The sequence below is a fragment of the Mytilus californianus genome, unplaced genomic scaffold, assembly GCF_021869535.1.
Source record: "Mytilus californianus isolate M0D057914Y unplaced genomic scaffold, xbMytCali1.0.p SCAF_1, whole genome shotgun sequence".
NCBI classification, from domain to species: domain Eukaryota; kingdom Metazoa; phylum Mollusca; class Bivalvia; order Mytilida; family Mytilidae; genus Mytilus; species Mytilus californianus.
In genome coordinates, this window is record NW_026262581.1 from 20,391,998 (window position 1) to 20,413,658 (window position 21,661).

Genomic DNA, 21,661 nt, shown 5'->3' on the forward strand with positions numbered 1-21,661 from the left:
ATATGTGAAAATAATTTATTTTTGTTTGTTTGTTTTTTTCATAATTTCTATCCATAACTAGACAAAGTGATGCCCCCCGCACTCCACTCTGAAGTATTTGTATTATAACAAAAGTCAATGTAGGACTTTATTTGAGATATTATTGTGTCTAGGAGATAGATGCAAAGTGTTATTGTAAAATACACAAAGTTGAGCATGGGAGCACATAGGTCTATGGTTCACAGTAGGAGGGGTTATCTGGAAACTATGCACCTCTTATGCGAGTATATACTCCAAAATGACAAAGTTCAACTATCTCCCAAAAGAGCAAATGTTAATAAAAATCAAAACCCTGACCATATGCACACCTTCAATATATGTTCAAACATCCAGCAAAGTGAAAACTTCCTAGCGTTCAAACTGTAGGAGGAGTTATGTGGAATAACTATATACCCATATATATACGGACAGGGGTAAAACTATATGCCCCCCAACTTTTAGTTGCGGGAGTACAAAAAGACAAAATACACATGTTGAAGGAGTAAATTGTGATATATAATTATAATAAAGAAACAAAAATTTTGAAGCCCTAGTAGATATAAACAAAATGTGTAGAACAATTTGTATATTTATTTTTTTTTCAAATTGACTGATTTTGTATGCTTATATTACAGATGAAAATCAGAATTCATCTCCACAGACTAAGTCACCACCAGAAGCTAGTCGTGTTCTAAGTCACTTAAGTCCAAACAGGCCAAGAAGGACATCTTCTGAGTCTGAGTCCCTTAACTCAGGTTCCCCTAATGATTCAGGTGTAGAGAGTAGGCCATCATTCTCCAGCAAGGCAGAGGATATATACACTAGAAAGAGTGGAGGTAAATAATCTTGCTTCGTGTTATGTAGATCCTTAATCTGTCATATTGAAAGATAAGGCTTAAATGTTGACAAAAAATGATAAAATTGATTAAAAATTCCTAAATTGCACAAAAAAAATCTTGGTGATTGGTCACTTTGACATTTTTTAAAAATTTGTATATGAATATTAAACTGACACTAGAGTATCCTGCAATACTAGCCCCTGGTACTTAAACATGTATTTGGCATATTATGCTAAACTTATCACTTTGTTTTTCTTTTACCTCAGAATTGATAATGATTCTCTTTTACCTCTGAATTGATAACATACAATTGTTCATAAAATATGAGTGCATTAACTGTAAGTTAAAATTTTACAACTTTTAAAGAATGAAATGACAAAATTTCTGGAATAGCCCATGCAATTCTTTTATTAAATATTGGACATGACAAAGTTTTTTTTGTTAAGACTATGACAAAAGTGGCTAAATTGAAACAAAGCTATCTTACATTCTGTTGTTGATTGCAGCATCAACATTGAGTTCAGTTTGTGGTTAAAGTTTTTTTAGACATCAATAACTTTATTAAATCTTCATGGAATGTTATTAAACTTGCACAGAAGCTTCTTGATAATCAAGAAATAGCATCTTAAAAAAGTTCTGTTTTATTTATTTTTCTGTATTTTACTGTTAAGGTCAAGGATCAGTAAATGACCAGTCCATAGATTTTTAAAAAATTTAGAATTCAATTAGATATTGAAAATATACATCAGAAAATAAAAAAAAAAGTATATGTCACCGACTTCGTTTTCGAGAAAAAGCCATTTTTAAAATGGTCCGAAAGGGTACTAAATTACATTGAATATATAGGGAAAATCCTTATTTTTCTTCTACACTTTTCGGTTTCCTGTATAAATCACGAGATTCACTCCATAGAATTCTTGAAAAAAATGATGATTTCTTCCTCTATGTCTAACAAATAAGATGATGTGAAAAAAAGATATGGTCACCGACTTCGTTTTCCCTCTAGAAACGACGCAACCTCAACATTTTGGAAAAAAAACATCAAAAATCGTGACGTCTTCATTTTTATTACATAACGTCAAGTTATCATGGTATGAATTTCCAACGTTCTTGGTGTTGATTACGCATGATGATTATGTGTTTTGTATTGATAGGTTCTTTTTATCATAAGGGTCTGGATAGAGGGTCCTTCATTTATTGATTTTTATTTTGTATTACCAGTATTGTATTCTTTATTCATTATATTTTAGCACCTCATCATTCTCTATTCTTTTTTTTTTTTGCCTTTTATTCTGCAGTTTTTGCCTTTTACTCTTTTTTCCGTAAACCCCAGTCAGACCCTCTTTTATTGACACATATTTCAAATTAAATTATAACAGTTGTAAAAAATATGATATGTTCATTATCAATAAACATGTTTAAAAAAATTACTATTTCAGACAAAAATACTTTGTAAGTACATGAACGCAAAAATAGTTATAACAAAAAAATAGAAATCATCCCAATGTCTTGACTCAATTATTTTATCTTATGTGACTCTGGCTTTTCAAAAAAAAAAAAGTTCCGATAGGAGATTGGCCACACCATCAGACCCCTCACGTTCATAAGACTGTGAAACATATTCCACTGAGAATGAATGTGGTGCAACTTTCTCAGTGGGAAGCGACACATGTTCTACTCGTTGTTGTAATGCTTGAACATCTCCAACGGCATTATGTGCGTCGTATTTGACACCAAGAATGTCAAATACTAGGCTCTCCTGGTTATAACCTTTACCAGTTTGTTTCCTCTCTGGTAGCACCGTTTTCAGCAAAGATAGCGAGTCAACAAAACCCTTATAGTTTGTTCAAAACTACCAAAGAAAGAATTATCTCCATGGAATAAACTAAAACTCTCGAATAAAAAAGCTTTGCATTGTATCAGGTAACCAATTAATAAAATTTCTTAGACTATCTTGCAGGTCATCTGTTTGCATTATTTCTCTGTTCCAATATAAGATTTGGCCACTTTTTGAAAAACCGGTAACTTTACCAGCGGAACATTTGATAGCTTGTTTTTGGTACTATATAACGACAGAAAGTGGTCTGCTCATATGCTGCTGCAAAATGTATTATGTCTGTGCAGTCGTCTGTTTTTACAAAGATTATACAATTGTTTAATAGAATTTTACGTCCCATATATAAATAAACATTATATGAATGATTCTACAAATTCTTGAAAGAGTGTCGTGTGGTTATTAATACATCTGGTGGTATAGTAATAACATGAAACTATATTAAACTAAGGCTTTGGTCAATGTAAACCAATAAAAATTGAAGATACATTAGGAAAAGGAAGATAAGAATATATTGCATCAAATACAACACCCTCTGCATAATTTGACTAGTGATATTTTTGGTTTATTACCAACAACACGGAGATAATACAACGATTAATTTAAGGGTCTATATTAAGTGTGTCCTTAACTTTTGTATTCTTTAATTTTAATGGCAAATTTCTTTAATTTTGAATATAACGCTTATTCTAAAAAAATTATTGTAAAATTCTTCTAATATTACATGATTGCTTTATTCTGTACATGGTTCATGTCTTTAACCACTACACTTGTATTAACTTTATTATTTTATTTTCCATTGTTATTCTTTATACTTTTGCGAACCATTATTCTCTATCCTTTTTTTATTTATGGCTCTTTTTCTCTATTCAATTTCTATATTCGCCATTATCTTGTATTCTGCAAACCCCTTTTAAATCTTATCATATGTGACAATTAATTAATGTGCATCAGAGAGCAACTGTATTTGACACCAATAAATATAAAAACAAGGTGATGTGGTCTGATTGCAAATGAAACAACTATCCACTAAAGTTCACATGAGGTGGATATAAGCAATTACAGACTATCGTACGGACTTAAAAAAGACAAAAAAACCTATGTCGTTTAGTCGGCTATAAAAAGCCCCGATTTGAAAAATGTGAAAAAATTCAAACAAGAAAACTAACGGCCTTATTTTTAACATAACAATTTATATTAATGAAGCTCTTGAAAAGCGTATCAACCCTTAAAAAAAAAAAAAAAAAAAAAAGCAATCACAGACTGAAACATGACTGAAAATTTTGTCTTTAACTTGTTAAATTCCATCTGTCTGCACAAATGCACAACATCAGATGTCTTTTCCTTTTCCATTTTTTGTGGCCTGGTGTTGTTGTCTGGTTGCTGTCTTACTGAAGTACTGACTTATTACGGGATTTTCATTTTACTTTGGGTACTGAAAGTGTGTGTGCATATTTTTTTAGTAGATACACACACATGTATATATTGGTAGTATGATATCGACATGATCGACAGAATCTCGTTTTTAACCTTCAGTTGTATGAGTGAAATAGAATTGAGAACAGTTCTATTCTATATTTGAGTTTAAACTTTCAGGATACACATTTTGATTTGTTTCCAGTTATTTTTTTAACCATTGATATATCAATTACCTTGAGGAAATAACAATACTAATCAATACTAAGAAAATTCTTTTAGGATCCACTGGATGTTCTTTTATTAGGAAAATATACCATATATAACTCTTCAAACCATGTACTATTTATACATGTGTCTATTTAAGGATTTGTGTTTTATTTTTAGCTTCGAAACTTTCCACAAAATTGCGGACGTGAAAGAAAACACCATAACAAAAAATCGTTAGAAAACAAACTGTAGCGATGAATCTCTATAACTTTTTGTTTATCATTTATGTGTTATAGTCTCAAAAATTGTGATGTATAAATATTAAATGATTGTTGCAATCGTGAAGAAGGTTAATGTTAATTTAAAATCGTTTTGTGTCATCTGTTTCAAGACTGATTGACGCAGCTGAGAATTTTATGTAGTTCATTCCCTTTTCTTGAATTAGAAAATATTTTTACTTGTTCCGACTGGTGTGGTAATTTTCAAAATAGGGGATATCTTACCAAGACTAAAAGTTTAGTATTAATGTCCCGACTTGCATCCTTCTTATTTTCTGCGGGACGATGTCCAGTGAATGTAGGGTTTCTGTAGGGACGTTTTTAACATACTACATATAGAATACTTCCGAGACCACTCTATTTTCCCCATCACAATTATGTAGAAATAGTGGTGAGCTACAGTTTTTACACTGTTTTAACTGGTCGGCGAGATATCCAAGGTCTAACGTTACTACCTTACCTCCCTGACGCAAGTCAAGTTCCCTATTTTCAATTTTGAAGATAGACTAAGTCTTCATGACTATTTTCATATTAATTTTCAAAATTCTGTAGCATTTCTACATCTTCAATTTTATCAAACAAGTTCATTCTCCTAGAAGTAACATACTTTCCATCAAATTTAACGTTGTCTCGTCGGAAAGTTGCCGGTAGCAACATTGCTAAATCTAGTCAATGGGACGTAACTCGTACAAAACGTCGCAACATTTCGCGGAATCCGCTAGATGGCGTTCATTTACTGTAACTTGACCTTAAATAGAATTTTTGGAGTCAACATTACACTTTTCACTGACAGCAGCAATCTCAGGTAACGCACAGTGTTCTCAGGACCCTTTACTAAATTTGATTTTTTTTTTCACAAAGAATATAATGTTAGAAATTACCAAGGAGATGGTAGAGATATGGATGAATCTGTAAGTAATGTGATAGCCATGTTAAACAGAGAGGATGTGTTAGATATACATGGAGGTAATTCTGCAGAATCAGACATTGAGGATGAAGGTGGAGGAGAGTATGAAGAAAGCGATGAGTAGGTTTATTTGATATGGCATCAATTCATTGATACACCTTATCGCTATTCCCGGCTGACCCGAGAATCTGTCCCGCTTGAACTTTTGACGTCATACAACAATCACTTTTCCATTGTGGCGTCAGATATTTTGTATTGTGACGTCAAAATTTTACGGGAACCTGTGTGATGTCCAGTAATGGCGGACAAATAGCGATAAGGTGTATTGTTCGAACATGAATATAAATTTACAAATGTTTAGAAAAGTATTTGTCAATATTTAATTTTTGAATGCATTAAAATATAATGAAATTTTATAAATATTTGAAGAAACAATTAATATCAACAATACACTAAATTCCCTCCCCCCCCAAAAAAAAAAACCAAAACATCAAGGGATAAAGATAATCACTGACTATGTTCCTTACATGGGAAAGGCACATGAACAAGCGACAGGGTTAACAATGGTGATGTTCACCAATGTCAATTCAACCAGAACAAAAATAAAGTTACCATACAGCCGTTAAAAATGAACCAACCATATTGAAAGTTCTTAATAATTGCTAGTGTAGGTGTAGAAAAAGTGTTAATGAAATAGCAGTAAGTTTTACCTTTATGCAGAATCGAAGTTTATTTTCTATTTCAGTGAAATTGAGGAAGAAAATAATGAAATGTTTTTGTTTGTATCCAAGCCTAAGTCAGCACCCAAGAGGCGTTTATCTCCAAACAACATAGTCGATAATGACTCAGATCTGAGTAAAGTAAGATACTGTTCATTAATATTTATAATTATGTTTGATTTATTTTGGTATAATTTCTTTTCTGTTAAGCCCCCCAAGATAACAAATGTTAAGGAGTATTTGTAATTGAAATTATTAAATTATCATATTCCTTCAAAGCAAAAATACTTTAAATGAAATCTCTCAAATGACATTCAGTGATGGAAGTGAATCCATTCAATATGTAAGAGACTAAATAATCACCATACTTATAAATAAAAGAAGGTCAAATATTATGAATTTTATAAGATGTCGTGTAAATTTCATTGAGACATGGATCAACCTAATAATACAATCTCAATATTAACTTCAGTTCTTTAAGCATTACAACTTAGTTATCCAGAATAAAAGGATAAATGTGAAGGACCACTTGTCTAGTCGTTACTTTAAATTGATAAAGATTGGATTTGTAGAAGTGTTTGGAAATTTATGAAAATGCATTGTAAATACATTTACAAATTTAAGAATACAATTTTTGTTGTAAAAAAATCTTTGCATTTTTCATTAGATTAAAAATAATGAAATTACCAAGTGTAGTTCAATACATCCTATAAAACATTTTTTTTTTAGCTTAGTGAACATTGAAGTACATGCAGTATCTAAATAATCTTTGTGATGTGACACTTGAATACACAAGTCAGTAACAAGGGAACATAAAGTGTAGTCATTTATTGGGTTATGTTATTCCTAACATGTTAACCCACTGTCTTTTATAAACAAATAAGCAAGCATAAATTAAAGACTCCTTTGCAAAGCTTGAAATAAAAACATTACGTCTTTTAAAAGGGTGAATATAATAAATATCTTTATCTTTATTCAGTGAATAGTTTGACTAGAAGTTTTTAAAAACTTTTTGTCATTAGCTTTTCAGTGTTGCATTTTCCAGTTTTATCTTACTTACTTTTATTGCAGACTAATACAGTTTCAACTGCCAAAGGACATAGAAGAGGAAATAGAGCCACTCTGTCAAGAGGTCCAAAGCCTGAAGATGATTTTTATAATGGCAACCAGTCAAGTAGTGATGAAAATGACAGTAAACTTAGAAAAAAACTACCAGGGTCCAGGCCAGCTAGTGGCTCAAATAGTAGACCCCATAGTGGTTCAAATAGTAGGCCACATAGTGGCACATCTCTGGGTCGTCCAAGCAGTGGCACATCATTGAGTCGACCTGGAAGTGGTACCTCAGGAGGAAGGCCACAGAGTGGCACAGTTGTACATAGACCTAATAGTGGCACATCTAGTGCTGGTGCTAGTCCACAAACTTCTAGTGATAAACGGATATCCAAAAATAAAACGGAGAAGAAAATTTCTAAAAATATTGCCTCTAAAAAAGGCAGTACTACAGACACAGGATTTTCTGAAATTAGTGTGGGATCTAAAACTTCTAAAGATACAAAATTAAATCTGAAACCTTTGCAAAATGGACCTAAAAAGGCCAGTGGTAGTCCAGAATTAAGTGCTAGTCAATTACAAGATCCTTTAGAAGCTACTCTTACAAATAGAAGCATTTCACGCATGAGTCGGAAGTCTTTAAGGGAAATTTCTCAGGCGGATGTAAGAAAGTCGTTAGCAAAATCATCTGAGGTAAGTATTGTAGTATGAAGTTGAAACTGGATTGGCTCCCTTTAAGAGTCAGCCAGTAGGTTTACTTGATATGCATCAAATTGAGCATGCTATACAGAAGAGGGAATATGTACTAGTGTGGATCCTTGGGACTTAAATTTTTTTAAATTTATTAATTATGATGTTATAAACAACATTAGAGAGCAGTTTATCAAGTTATGAATTTTACATGTTTTAGGTCAAATAATTTTACTACGAGAGACAAAGTAAGGGTAATCAGAATAAAACACTTCACATGCGTTATCTAAAAATATCCCCATTTAAGGGCTAAACATAAAACGCCTGCTGAAGGTACGCTTTTCTGCATGTTTGACATTCTATTGGTGGTTCAATTTGCAATTTTCTGTCTTCCATGTAGTAAAACAGGCATATACCATAACAACAATGAGATCCTATTATGTACTAAAGACTCATACTAGTGGGTAAGTAGGGCGAAGAAGTTGCTTTCCTGTCCGTCACTTCACTTTTCCCAACCACTAACCATGTAATGTCCCTGGTTTTCTACCAAGCTCTTTAAATGTAATTTTACAGTTTGATGTAACAGTATTTTTTTTTATTTATAAGTAAAGGAATTTAAATCGAGAGGCTTTTTATTTCTTAAAAAAAAAAAAAAAAAAAAAAAACTCATTTCTAGGTCAGATTAGTACATTCTTTCAAATGAATCTGATTTTATGCAAAGCTGTCATGATTTCAGTCACTTTCAGACATTGTTACATGAAAATTTAAAAAAACTGTATTGACATTTCAGAAACCATATGATTTTGCTAAATACCAAATAGCAGAAATAACTGATTCATTCGAAGCCAGAATGTTTGAAAGCATGAAACGTCAGAATGAGGACGCCATGGAAGATGTGGTGCCATCGCCGAGAAAAACTAATTCTATCAGTCCAGCAAAGGGTTCAACCATCAATATTCCAATACAAGGAGATTGTCCTACTCTTGGTAATGGTGTATTATATGACCTCTCACCTCATGCTACAAGTGATGAAGATAGCACATGGCAGGCACCTGTAAGTATGATTAGTAGCTGTTAGGCTGGAGTACCAGCATCACTGGAAAATTTATAACTGGTCAAAATAGTTACTTGATTTATGTGTAGGAAGATAACTGTGGGCTGTCACTGAAAAAGTCCTTGGGTCTTCAGCAGTCAATTGACAATGATGGGAGTGTACAGGGGTTAAAAAAATTTGTTACAGCTCACTAGCCCAGGACTTATTGGTAGCAGGATTTTACTAGCCCTGTTGAAAGATCTGCTAGCCCATCAAAACTGACCTGCTAGCCCGAGTATACCTTACAAATTTAGAGTGGGTGTCCCTTGTTTTGAATGCGGCATTATACACGGTATTTGATAAAATAAATCAAATAAATTTTTGTTTTATTAATTATAACATTGATCTCTAGACATCTTTTTGGATATCCCTTGTACTATGGGTTGTTAAATATTTTCGGGCACAGAAAACATGTTCATTGATCTTGTCACGTGAAACCAGTGGTTCAATTCGTATATTTGTTGTTCCCACATACAAAGCAGACTTTTTATCAGCGTGATCAGGAAAATAACGGCAATATTCACAAAACATCATCTCTTGTTTATCATCAGTAACAATCGACCTTGCCCATTGGGAATCTTTCTGTCCATGACACTATAAATGTTTTTTTCCGCTTTTCCTGGTCGTATTTGGCATTTTTTGGGATAAATTTTCAGCCTCATTCCCCCCTTCATCTACCATTTTACGTTTTGAAACTGACAAAGTTCCTATGGGTGGCCGTACTAAAATGTTTAGAAATAATTTGTGCATGGTTTCAAGCTCAAATTAACAGCTGTCCGACAAGACAGGTCAATATCGATCATTACATCATACACCCAAGTACCATTAATTGAAAATCTCGGCATAAGCAATGTACAATACCCCCTGTACTGAGAAATTGATATTGAAAGTACGTGAATTGCGATCAATACATGATACCGGTCCACCCAGAGTTAGTTGTTCTATTTTTAAAACATGTACAAAATCGGTTCAAATTCTTGGAATCCCGGATGACATACATAATTGAATCTGATTGGCAAAGATAGAATAGTGATGAGAGGATTTTCCACTTACTATTTTGGAAATGCCAAGAATTGTTTGTTACTAGTCCGTCGGGCATATTCGGTTACCAGTTTTAATTGCCCGAAGTGTAAAAGTCTAGTCCCGGGCATCGGGCTAGTGGATTTTTTAACCCCTGGTGTACTATTAACTATTTTGATTTTAATTCAATTCATATTTTTATTGTCATAGTATACTAAAAACTATGGCATGTGACAAAAATAAACAAAAACATATACACTATTAAAGTAAATATTTCAAGAGACCCTGTCCTCAGTTTTATTTATGGTTTTAGAAAGGAACCAAACTTTTTAACCAAAATGTATGATCTAGGGTTGAGGATATATCATGTATATTTCGGTTAATTTTAATTTCATTTATCATAAAATAAAAAAAACACTATTCTAATCAAACTGTTAATTTCAAATTGGAAAAAAGAAATAATACAATTCCAGAGGGAAATAGTGATTAGGTATTGCATTGTAGCATTTTTAAAAATAGTTATACAATAGTGTGTGTAAATGTGCAAGGACACAAGTTAAATCTATTTTCAAGTGCCTCATTGGTAATTTCACCAAACCTGTAACATTGGAAACATGGAAATGTATACAGGGTTAGCAGATAAATTCAAATGCAACATATATTTTTAATAACGATGAATATTAAAGGTATAATGAAAAATACAAAATTCTCATTATTTTTATGAATTGCACACAGTTGGGCAATATATTAATAAATATCAAGTTTATTCATACTTGTTTGAAGAAAGCAGCTAAGACATGTAGACTTTTTTTAGGGAGGGGTAAGAGGGCATGTCTGTTCCAAATCATGAACCTGGTCAGTGGTTTTCTATAGTTATATCGTAGGTTTTTTGTCATATTGGATTTTTTTGTTTAAGTCTTCATATCTGCACTCCAAAGATTTATAGTTAAATAGTGTGTCAACACTTTTCTATTGGTGTAAACAGTAAACTATTTGTTGACCTCTATGTGTTTGAACATAATATATACATTTTTTTTTTTTACTTTTTGCAATTAAATTGGAAGTTATACTGACAAAAAATTGATGTGCAAATTTTATTGATGCAAAGCAAAATCTATTTTTATAACTATATGCAAGATGTTATGTATATCTTAATTATAAACATAAAAAATTTAACAGAGTTTTAAAGAATTTAGTTGTGTTTATGACATTTGAAGAAAGTACCCGATGGTTGCAAGCAATCAAATTGAAAAAAAGTGTTTTGTGATATTTTTACAGTAAATTGAATTTCTTAAAATATTAAAAGGCAGACATTCCTCATCTTGAAAAATTTCCTAGTTTATCTGTGCAAGATGTATATTTAAGATAATTTATGATGCTGGGTTACTGCCTCATTGATGTAATTTACTGTATACCTTAAATTTCATTGTAAATGTATGTTTTAAAGATATTTCCTCTTCTTTCTTTCAGCCAAACAATCCACATAATTTCCAAGATGAAATGAAAGGAAGATTAAGCACAGACACCATGTCATCCAATCCAAGGTAAATATTGTATGAAGAATTTATCAAAATAATTATGGTTATTTTGAGTTGAAATAACCATGTAATACTCCACAGACAACTCTGTTTCCTTCAATTATAAGGGGTGATATGTTTGTTGTAGACCAAGATGAGATCTTCAAAAAATGATAACATAAAACTAAGGTTACAGTTCTTGTTTTCAAGATGCATGAGACCCAAAATTAGGAATGTATGTAATTTTGATAAAATTTCCCTACAACTTTAAAACTACTTAAAATTGGTATTGTTGGCAATAGAATAGCCAATCGAGTGTATTTAAAAGATGTGATAAATGTGCATTATGGGAAAAAAACCTGCCAGCATTTTTAGGGGAACTTCTCCCCTTCCTTTCCACCTATTTGTTTGTTACATTAAGATATTTCATTTGTTCTCTCTTTCTCTCTTGTTTATTTATGAAATATTGACCTCAGGAATAAGATTTTTTTTTTTTTTTTTTTTTACAGGGATTGGAGTGGTGTATTTAGTCCACCCATAATATTACCTCATGAACTTGCCAATTCTACAGAAGATTTTTCCATCAGCAGCACATCACCAACTAAAGGTAAATGTCTCAAATCATGAGTACTGCTTATGTATTCAGTAATTTTTTTGAATCTAAACAACTATTTTAGTTGCCTTTTTGCTTAAATAAAATATCTTCTCCAATCTTAATATGTTTGTGGGTGGCTTCATTTCAACAACAAGTATTTCATAATGATTTTCTATAAGGATCGAAATATTAATGCAGAATTTATGACAAGACTTTAATCAATATCAGGTTTCCTTCATAAGCAATGGAAACAACATATAAATTATATATTTTAGAAAAATTCCATTATAAACATTGGACTTCAGGGTTCTCACTAAGGCAAGTCCAAGAGTCCTGGACTCATCAAAATCTGTCTGGACTCGCCATTTTCAAAACTGGTGAGTCCAAAGATGTACCAAATTGAAATATTTTTATTAATTGAACACACATATCATTTTATAATAAAAGTTTAAAAGTAATCTAAATTCAATGTCATTTCATTGCTCTATTAGGTCATGGAGGCTAAAATGATGAATTATATTGCAATAAAATATCTTCTTCTTACTGTTGGACTCACCATGGCCAAAAATGACGAGTCCCTGGACTTGCCTTCAAAAATCCTTAGTGAGAACCCTGAACTTGTCATTATTAAAATAATGCCAAACATTCCAAATATTAGGCTTTAGACCTATTTGTAGACTGAATCTTCTAAAAAAAATTTGGACCAATTTTGATTTTCATCACTTCAACTGGTTGTCTGCCACCTATTTTTTTCAACCAAATGATATCAATGAAAACCATTATTTTTTTTATTATTTTAAGAAGTAAAAACAATGAATTTCAAGAAAATCTTCCAGAATTGTAATGCAGAAAAACAAAATTGGGCAAGTTGATTTTCCTACCTGTTAATTTCAATTGGCCTTTTTTTTTAAATATTGTTCAGATATTATAAAACATGTAATTTCATCAACAGAGAAAAATTGCTTAGACATTTTAAGTACCACTATACAAAACCGATCTACAAATGTGTTTAATTTGACCTTTTTTTCCCATTACAGATCAGATTACAGGAAGAACACAAGACACAGACAATGAAGAAGAACTAGATCTGATGTATGATCCATGTCTAAACTGTTATTATGATCCTAATACTTGTAAATATTATGAACTGATATGAATTACTCAGTCTCACCGTTGTAAAGTCAATGTCATCCATCTAATCACCAGAGATTATAAAAATCAATTGAATGCATGATCTGTATGTGAAGTAGGATCTTTTAAAATTGTATGCAATGTTCTTACCAAGCATTTCCTATGACCCTTGTACTGTGTTAGAATGAAACTTCATTTTATTGATTGTAGAATACAAGTCATTACAGCATTGATATAAATATTGTTATGCAAACACTTAGACTTATATATCAACCTTAAAATTGTTCCAATCCTTATTGCAAATCTGCACCTTAGATATTCCTGTATCAATAGGTGTTGATTTCTGAATGCAATAGTATATCTGTCAATGTTTGAGAACCTATAAATTGTGATATGTGCCATATTTATCTGTGATATTTTTATTTATGTATGTGTAGTATTTGTTGGAATTCATTTTGTTGATGAAGGTTTTCTAGTATGTTGTTACTGCGTAAAGGTTACAAGTAAACTTGATGCTCTGATAATAGAGGGAGTATTATATTGCAGTATTTAATGCATTTAGCATGATTTCAGCATTATCTACTTTTGTCAAAGCATTGGATTTTTAATTCAAAAGAATTTTAATGTCAAGAGTCCACAGGATCAGCAAAATTTATTCAAGTTAAAAGAAAAGTAAACGGGTGATGTCACATGATTTAACGGTCTTATTTGCTACCAGTGAATAAAACTTCATAAAATAGATGCACAGAAATCTGTTTAAAATATTTCCTTTAAATCTCCTTTGTATAAATTTTTTCTTTGGAATTGATATATATTGTTGCCAGATATATTTTTGTTTTGAAATTTTAAAACAATTGTAGGTTCACCAACTTTGTTTTTGGTGTATTTATTATTCCAAATTTTCACAATAATCATTTTGTTAAGCGTTCAAACATAGTTCTTAAAAGTTTTTCAGCATGAATAATGTAATAGAGTTGTTGGTACATCAAAAACAAAGTGAGTGGCCCTATGATTATATATCAATAACAAACAAATAATTAAGCAACTACTTAAATTAGAAAAAATCTATTGATGATTCAATCATAATTTTAATGTTTTTCACAGAGTTTATACAAAATGCATCAAATTAAGAAATTCAAGTACAATATTGAGAAAATAAAAGTGATAAGAGTTTAACATGCCAAATGTTTATGAAAGATCTGAGAGATGATCCGTTTATTGTAAATTTACCTTTATATAGATGTTTTCTTCTTGTTGAGGATTCCACAAGATAGGTACACAAAATGTAGTGTTCTATTGACTGGTATTATAGAAATTGTAGGACTAGCATGTAAATTATTTTTATACAATTCTAAAATGAAAAAAAAAATATCACTTTCCATTTTAGTGAGTGCCTGTACACGTTTTCAACCAGTAAAGAAAGCCACAAATTATTTCTTATAACTTTTTTTCAACTGAAGGCCATTATAATAATTTGGTTTTCAGGTCTACATACATTAAATTTAGGTGCCTGAAATACCATTTTGATGTGCCTGAAATTATTGAATGGGGTTCATGGTACACTGAAATTTTATATTGTTGGTGAATGAACATCTACCCCCACCAACACACATTCAACTATTGAAGAGCCTTGGCAGTTCTCTTAAGCACAACAAGAGAGTACTTTGTTGCTTAGTCATTATAAATATATATTTATGTATGAAATATTACTGCAAATACAAATACACCACAACAAAAGCTGTCTGGAAACAGTTCTCAGTTATTTCTATTAGTTTGACAAAAGTAAATTTTCCTAGTGTGAACAACACTTTGCAATAAAATGCAACTATTAAATATGTATTGGTTTTATCATAATTTCAACTTGTTTTAAAGATGCATTTTTTCATAGCTATGTACTCAGTATAATTGTGAACACTTCAGCACATCAAGATAAGTGTTAAATCAGTTAATGAAATATAGGTAGACTCATATGCTTGCAAGATGTGAAAGGCTGTGCCAACATTGTTGTAAATGTGTAGACCTTTTGTATAAAGTATGTGTTTATATTTCTTTAAACTGTGAAAGTACTTTAATTCATGTGTATCAGTTTTTGTGGTTTGAGCAATAGTTACATGTTCATGGGTTCTTAAATTCATGGATTTTAGTTTTTATGAAAAAAAATCGAGTGGGGAATTTGAAGACATCAGAAACGTAGATTCTTGAAAATAATCATAAGTTGTTTTGAAATGATTTGTGGGACATTGCAAAATAAGGTGTTCATTTTCACTTACTTGTCTTTCATTACTGACAACATTCATCTAATTCTAAATAAAATAATTGCTTTCCGAAATAAACTGATTCATTTTTACTTTTGTCTCAATTGAAGGAAATTGCAAAGTAAACATTTTGATTGTTGCACATGTGTAATTCGAAGTCATGACACTAATTAATCCGAGATTGAATGATCAACAGATTAACAATCATCAAAGGGTAATTCAGCCATAAACAGGTCACTTAAAGAAAACGGTTACATACAAAATGCTACAAATGTACCTTGAATTGTAGAAATAAAAAAAGTAAAGCCCAATATGAAATTCTTTTTTTTTTGGCGTATGAGAATTTTGAGGAGATAAAATGAACACTTCATCATCGGAAACTCATTTTTCATGAGAATTAAAAGGTTAAGAGTTGTACAGTCTAGGTTTTTTAAAGATTGAAGTTATATATGTAGTTCATAGTGCATTTGCTGATATACCATGTATTTTTTAGATTACATGCCCGTATCCATGTAGTCAAACCTAAATGTGAATTTTTCCATGTCTATATTTGGATAACAGTTGGTATATTTCATTGGATACTTAAATTCGTGGATAAAGCCATCCATGAACACCACGAAAATTGGTACCCCACGAATATAAGTACTTTCACAGAAGATCACTGGTCACTTAAGTTACAAATGCTTCAGTGACAATGACACCATATAGTATTATGTAATTACATTGTTGAAATGAAATGTGAAAACAAAGAATAAATAAATATAAAAACTACTTTCATTTTTAGACTGTCCTTGGCAAATATTTGAAATGAAAGAGAAAATATGGCTATTTGAACAGAACTCAAGTCCCACTTGTTTCCTCACTTGGTTGCATCATGATGGTTTTTTTTTTTTTAAGATTTAGTACAAAGTTTTGTTTTGCTTTTAAAAAGCATGTTCAGTAATAAGTCAGGGTCAAAATAAATTAGGTCAGGTCAGCGTATTTGATGCCACAAAACCATGATATGCAGTCTTATGAAGAGTCGTGCAGAGTGGTACAGGCAGAGGGAAACAGATAATAACCAAATATCTGCAGGTATTGTTGAAAATATCTATCAAAAGGTGTTTGGTTTGGGTCTTTACGAACTTTAGCCATTAACTGGTTCATTACAGTAAAAGAAAAAAAATATGGGATAAAAGGGTCACTACTTAGTCCCAATCAGAATACCAATTATTTACACAAATGAACCTACCCTACCATTTGTTACATTAACAGCATATATACCCTTTGTTTTTGCTGTATTTTCATTTAAAATGCTTGACAAGTGATAAATGGTGATGTAACAATACTTTGTTGCTTTATTGTGGTGCATTCTTATAATATCAATCAATTTCCTATGAAAGGTTATAACGGCAATTAATATTTAAAACACAAAGTATAAATGACCTTTATTAGTTTCATTCTTGCATTGATTGTCTTGTGTAAAAACAATGTTTATCAATATAAGCTATGGCTCAGAGATAAAAGTACAAATATTAAACATTTACAATGTCTGACAAAAATAAATAGGATAAATTTAATCCATATATATTTACACCACACCACAAATGACCTATTGCACTTAATATGTTTGTAAATAACCCCTTATGCTATTCTTCTTTTCCTTCTCTGTAACATGGAAGAGTATGAGTTGTGATCCCTGTAATAGAAAATTATAAAATTTCTTGTAATTATACGACCGCAAATTCGCAACAGCATAGTGTATTGCACAAAAGCGAAAAATTGAATATAAATTCAAATCATATAACCAATTCTAAGTTCTCTGACTACAGTGTCAGAAACCTATTATGTGTCAAATATTGAATTACATTCCAAATTCAGACCTGTATCAAGCGCGAATATTGTGTCCATTTTCGCCCCAACTGTTCAGGGTTGGACCTTTGCGGTTGTATCCAGCTGCGCTCAGCGAAGCATTTTTTTTTTTTCCTACTACTTATTTGGGCATGAAAGAGGATTATTATTAGATGATTCAGTCTGAACATATATGAAATAGTGAAGCCAAATCGTTAATAAAATTTTGTAAATATAAATTTACAATATTTTCTATTTAAAACAAAATGTACATCTATTGTTAGCAATTAATAAAAGTATATATGTTGTTAATCATTAGTTCTACAGCCTCAAAATGAATTTTTGCAACAATATAGTGCAGCTTGGAAACAAATATTTGAAACTGTAATTTAAAATTGATGTCTGCAAGTATCAAAATACCTTATACAAATTTCTATTTTCATGCAATTATTACAATGTAATCAATGCCAGTTCAAAGAATTTTTGAATTAACAAAAACATCATCTGCAATTACACATAACATTCTTGAAGGTAAAGCATGAACTTAACCCCGATCAAACAATTTTTTTAATATGACTCTGTCAGTGAGTTATTCATGCTAATTTTGTTCCAGATTCATATTGATCCAGTGGCTAAAAAATTACATATGTATGAGGAGTGCCCTTTAATAAATGATCTAAAAATTTTGAACTGTCCTAAAACTTTTGTTCGGAATTCTTTTTTAGATGTTTATTAAAAAGGATATCCAACTTAAATGTATAATGTCTCTTGAGTCGCACATCTAAAGCATCATATTAAAAAAATAGATTGACACTTACGGTATAATTTCAACTGAGTCAATAGCCCATTGATCATGGCCTACACCATCATGTACTGGTTGCCACCATCTAATCTGGACCCCTACAACTTTGGCATCTGCAGGAAGGTCATACATTGCTCTCTTTGGGTTGAGATAATGACTTGGGTCATGTCTTGCTAACAGCTTCCATTCTGCACCCTGAAGGAGATAATGGAAAGTTTTAATAAAATGACAGGCAAGCTGTTCATCTGATTCCCAAGAAAAGGTTATTGTCAAAATTTGTATTACATAAATATTACTTAATGTATAATGGCAGGTATTTTTATCCAACTTTGATTGTCATTTACACAATTCTTCCATCTTCTGGTAAACATAGCTTCATAATTACTATGGTAATATATGTTGTGTGTTATATTTCCATGAAATAGTCATCAAAAATAATACCTTGTTTGATTAATTATAAGCTACCTATCCAAATTTGCCAATATAATTAATGCAGAGTTCATTATATTCCCTACATTGACAAACAATTCTTTATATATATGAGCGTCAAAAGGTTTGTTTGGAATTTTGGAACATTCTGAAAAATTCAACTATTGTCAATTCTGCTATTACTATTGAATTGTACCACTAAAAAACTTGGGAATGGACATAGGAAATTATTCCAGAGAGAAGAACATTAAGATTTCCTTAAGTGACCCCTTTGTAGAAATTTACTTATCACAATAGTAGCCCCTTAAAAATATTAAATATGGTATTTCTGATTTATTAAATCTATTCACCAACTAATGGGACTTTTTCAACTTGAAGAAACGTTGTCTTCTTCTATTACTGCTTCCATTACTATTACTTTCCCCATTTATTGTAAAAAGGTTTATTGTATTTTCATTTCTCTGCGAGATAATTTTTTAATACATGCATGCTGGTTTTAAACTACTGATTTAAAACACAAATGACATAAAAGTTCTACCACTACTACTACTAACCTTGTTTGTAGAATATTGTAATAATATTCCTCGATAGGACTCAGCTCTTACATTTACATTACAAGAAACAGTTTGTTGCTTACAACCAATCTGTAGTACAAACATTATTTTCCTGAAAAGTAATAAAAATGTTAAAGAGAAATCACAACTACTGATCCAGGATGAAGGTCTTTGTGTACTTTTTGGCTTAAAATATGCACCATTAAAATATTATCTGTATTCAACAGTCAAAAGATGGCATAATTTTCTACTCTACAAAATATGAAAAAATGCATAATTCTGATTCATCTTTTTGAGAGGGAAATATCGATCACCGACAAGAACCAAAATGAATATAAAATAAGTTGTTCATTTAGACAGAGACACAAAGGTAAAAGATTAGGCCCAATAGGACCCCTTTTTGGCCCAAAATATAGCATTTTTACAAACTTGTTAAGAATGTAAACTTTTAGCTATTTATTGGAAAGTAGAATGCTTTTATTATATAAATGTAGGGCTGTTTTTTGACAATACAATGCACATGCATCAGGTACTAGCATCATTCATGCATGCAAAATTACTGAAATCTTCACAGTTTTAGCATTATTTTGTGCTAATTTATAGACGTTTTGTGTAAAATGGAAGTTGCTGCACTTATGTTCAGTCTTAATATCTAAATATATGTTGTATTTGATGATAATAGATAACATATATAAAGGTTAAGACTGAACATGAATGTGGCCACTTACATTTTGGACAAAAAGCATCTGAAAAGTGACATTTTATGGCATATTTGATAGATTTAAGCTTTAATCGAGTGTCTGTAATTACCAAATCAGTTCAAATCTTTAAAATAGACTAATTGAATTGACTGAAGTAGACACTTAAGTGTTTAAAAAATGTCAAAAATCTTTCATCAGATGTACTTCAAATTTTAGGCCAAAATTAGCCCTTACCAGACTTTTTCCTTTTGTACTTGCATGGACTGTATATTTGTGGTCCACCTACCATTTGAAAATTGATTAAAATCAATGTATTTCTCATCAAAATGTTTAAAAGTTGTTTTCTTATGATTTTCTTCAACTCAATAATACAAATAAAGGTAAATCTTAAATTACTTTAAATTTCAGTAAAAAAACTATATGAAATAAGGAATTAAATACATCCTGTTCTTAAAGAACTACCAGTAAAATAAACCAATCTCATAACTGTACCATTTTTAAGTTTAACAGTCTGATAAATGTTGATTTTTTATTGTATTTTAAAAACTAGATGTGTCGGAACAACACGAATGGCCCTGTCTCGAAAAACAGAAAAATCTGCAATTTCAACAACACATGTGGACAGAAACATGCATGGATAGTATCCAGCTCTCAAGACCAATACTAATTTGATGAAAAATTTCCTTGATCAATGAGTAGTTAAATTTCAAACAGGAAGTGGATGTACTGAAGATCTGTTGAATCGACATGAAAATCAGCATATCGGAACAAAACATAAACTTGATCTGTAACTCAACATGGTTAACTCACATACCAAAAATCAGCCCAATATCTAAAGGCGTTTAGAAAAAAAGTCTGTATAACTGTGATTTTCAACAATTTATCAAAGTCCAAAGCCCGTAATTTTGGCAAAAATTAGTAGAGAGGAACGAAACTTAAATTTGATCTGTAACTCATCATGGTTAACTCACATACCAAAAATCAGCCCAATATCTGAAGGCGTTTAGAAAAAAAGTCCATATAATGGTTTGATGTGGAATGACGGAATGACAGAATGACGGACAAGGGTAAGACTATATGGCCCTGACAACTTTGTTGCGGGGCCATAAAAATCAATAAAAACAGGAATGGAATTATAGTTGTAAACAAAATTATCAAATATCTTACACATTTCCTGAATACTATAGAGAAAAAACTTTCCCCTCAGCAGGCTTAGCTTATCGAAATAAATTTTCAAACTATGAAGGCAGGAGACTTACAAAGCTCTAGACAGATCCATTTCAGCTGTCCTTGCCTCTCTTAAACCACAACCATTAAAGTATAATGTCTTCCCATGAGCATATGGTAATAGTGCACCACATCCAAACCCAATGCCTCCACCTGTTATAGACTCCCAGTAACGTGGGTATATTCTACCTTCAAAAGTTTCATGCATCTTCCTCAGCATACCAAATTTAATAGGTTGACAAGAACCACCTATAATAAAATACAGTATTCTAGAATGTAATAAGATGAAATACAGTGTTGTCATTATCTTTCTATTCATTTTTTATTATTTTAATTTCAGTTTTCTTTAAAATTCAGCTATTGCTTTTTTCATTGTTACATAGATATGTTTTATGACTTTTTAAGTTTGCCAACATGGTGTAGGTTGTGGTGATTTATTGGAAGCAGAACATGACTTTTTCTGTTGTCTGTTTTTGCTGCTTGTCTTGTATGCAATCACACAACATGTCCTTATTTATTGATGACTGTTTTACAACAGTTCATTCA

At 31.2% G+C, this 21,661-nt stretch overlaps 2 protein-coding genes across 2 annotated transcripts in view; one reads left to right on the forward strand and one right to left on the reverse strand.

The window, feature by feature from the left end:
- LOC127700730 (protein CFAP20DC-like) overlaps positions 1 to 16,344 on the forward strand; it is a 32,325-nt gene extending 15,981 nt beyond the window's left edge. The window contains exons 13-20 of the mRNA XM_052204347.1: positions 654 to 854; positions 5,457 to 5,622; positions 6,248 to 6,362; positions 7,293 to 7,964; positions 8,752 to 9,015; positions 11,545 to 11,618; positions 12,101 to 12,198; positions 13,224 to 16,344. Coding sequence (XP_052060307.1) covers positions 654 to 854; positions 5,457 to 5,622; positions 6,248 to 6,362; positions 7,293 to 7,964; positions 8,752 to 9,015; positions 11,545 to 11,618; positions 12,101 to 12,198; positions 13,224 to 13,342 — 1,709 coding nt within the window. The 3' untranslated portion in view covers positions 13,343 to 16,344. The remainder of the gene's footprint in view (positions 1 to 653; positions 855 to 5,456; positions 5,623 to 6,247; positions 6,363 to 7,292; positions 7,965 to 8,751; positions 9,016 to 11,544; positions 11,619 to 12,100; positions 12,199 to 13,223) is intronic.
- A 643-nt stretch (positions 16,345 to 16,987) lies between these two features.
- Positions 16,988 to 21,661, reverse strand: part of LOC127700647 (reelin-like) — an 87,328-nt gene continuing 82,654 nt past the window's right edge. Inside the window, exons 57-60 of the mRNA XM_052204205.1 lie at positions 21,148 to 21,364; positions 19,188 to 19,299; positions 18,221 to 18,399; positions 16,988 to 17,250 (exon numbers count right to left, since the gene is read on the reverse strand). Coding sequence (XP_052060165.1) covers positions 17,196 to 17,250; positions 18,221 to 18,399; positions 19,188 to 19,299; positions 21,148 to 21,364 — 563 coding nt within the window. The 3' untranslated portion in view covers positions 16,988 to 17,195. The remainder of the gene's footprint in view (positions 17,251 to 18,220; positions 18,400 to 19,187; positions 19,300 to 21,147; positions 21,365 to 21,661) is intronic.